The 1,846-nt window shown below is 39.8% G+C and overlaps 1 protein-coding gene across 1 annotated transcript; it reads right to left on the bottom strand.

Annotated features, from left to right (window-relative positions):
- LOC121804023 (stem-specific protein TSJT1-like) lies at positions 1-1,846 on the bottom strand. The gene is made up of 4 exons (XM_042203576.1): positions 1,611-1,846; positions 859-1,113; positions 651-771; positions 1-443 (listed from the first exon to the last, which is right to left on the bottom strand). Exons 1-4 carry the CDS (start codon positions 1,797-1,799, stop codon positions 256-258), a joined length of 753 nt encoding a protein of 250 aa, XP_042059510.1. The 5' UTR covers positions 1,800-1,846; the 3' UTR covers positions 1-255.

Below are 1,846 nucleotides of genomic sequence, written 5' to 3'. Positions count from 1 at the left end.
ATTCATATATTCATTCATTCATTGAAGAAAATAACAATAGCCCTATTTATAATACTAATACCAACTTAATGAGCAAGGCAACCAAGATATGGAAAAAATATGCAATCCCTAAATTATCTAACTAAATAATGCAACTAAATAATTAAATATTAAACGTATCACATTCCTTTTAAGCTTTGATAATAAGGTTAAAGGGTAAGCAAGATCAAACGAGGGTAATAACAGAAGCCAAGAGATCCAACTTTCTGAGTTAGCTCAATAGTGCTGGGACCAATTTGCGTCGCTTCCAACCCTAGGCATCGCGGGCTTCCCTTTGCGCGTGCCTTCATCTACCTTGAATGTCATCCCGCAAACCTCCCCCGAACTGTCCACTCTTGGAACTGCTTTCAACTCATTTAGATGCTCATAGCTCCTCAAACCTCCAGATGATGTGAAAAAGCATCCTGATTGAAATGAAAATAAAAATAGATTTCCTTAGCCTCAACTGAAGTTGAACTATGTATGCATACTCTTCATCCTAATCTATTACAATAAGGTAATGTTTAAGCAAGGAATTGAAGCTATGTATACTCTTCTTGATCTTAATCTATGAACTATAAGAAGAGGCTCAAAGCAAAGAGCAAGCTATACATCATTCTAACTTAGTATACCTTTGGGAAATGGAGAGGAAGACTTGCCACAGCCTTGCTTCACGATTTCAGTGTTGGTAGAAACAACAAGGTGGCCTTCAGCATCAGTTCCCCAAAAGAAGGGTACGCTCCCGTCTACATCCTGCACCATCGACATCAAGTTAATGGACCGCTTCATATAACACAACAGAGCTTCATATAACATCAGAAGGAACAAAAGACTACTCACGGAAGCAATAAACGTGGATTGTGAAGTAGCATCGAACAGAACAAACGCGAACCTCCCTGCGATTCCCCTCACAACTTGCTCAGCAGGATAAGGGCCTCTATCCCTCAGAGTCCTGTAAGCCTCGATCACAATGCTTACTTCGTTAGCTGTCTTGTTCAAGCCGTACTGCTGCTTAAGAACTGCGATGTTTTTGATATGGCCTTCAAACAAGCAGAACATATCATCCACAACTGCAAACAGTCTGGAGGAAAAAGGCCACAAAAGTAGATCAAAGGATTTTAGTATTTGATGGATAAGTAAGGTGAAATCTAAGGCACCAAAGAAAGACCATGATCACAACATACATCCAAACAACTGAGATATAGGGGCATTACTCTAGTAGAACATTGCATTATACATCCACATGTAGTATCAATGGCATACATTTTGATCCCCATTTTGGGAAAGATCCATCCAACCATTTGACATAAAAGTTTCTGATACATAAAGGAGTACAGTACACTATGCTAAGGCCTAATGCTACAAAGGAGAAAAGATTGCATTTTTACTACTACTCTGCATCATTTGATCATACACCAATTTCCACAAAAGAACAAAAACAAGGAAACACAAAAACATAAATTAGCATCTCATAAACCCCAAAACCCTCTCCAAATAGAATGCACGTATAAACAAATAATCCGCTAAGTACTACAGAGCAGTTTATAGATCGATGAAAGTGAAGTAGAAAAGAAAAGGAAGGAAGTATAAGTACTAACCTGGGAAGAAGAGTAGGCAAAGAAACCGGAAGATGCGAGATTGATTACGAAGGAGGCCGAGTGTGTTGACGAGAAATGGGTCGCCAAGAATCCGTCTTTGAGCGCGGAAACGGCGCCGTTTTGGGGGCTCTGCTGCAGTTCAACTGGGCTTTTCGCCACCGATTTGTTGAAAACGGCCAGCATTTTTCTTCTTTCTTGATTGACTGGAGAAAACCTGAGAGGAAAATGAA

This window comes from Salvia splendens, chromosome 1, assembly GCF_004379255.2.
Source record: "Salvia splendens isolate huo1 chromosome 1, SspV2, whole genome shotgun sequence".
NCBI classification, from domain to species: Eukaryota; Viridiplantae; Streptophyta; class Magnoliopsida; order Lamiales; family Lamiaceae; genus Salvia; species Salvia splendens.
Note: the sequence above shows the minus strand (reverse complement) of the source record. Positions and strands in the feature narration are given on the sequence as shown.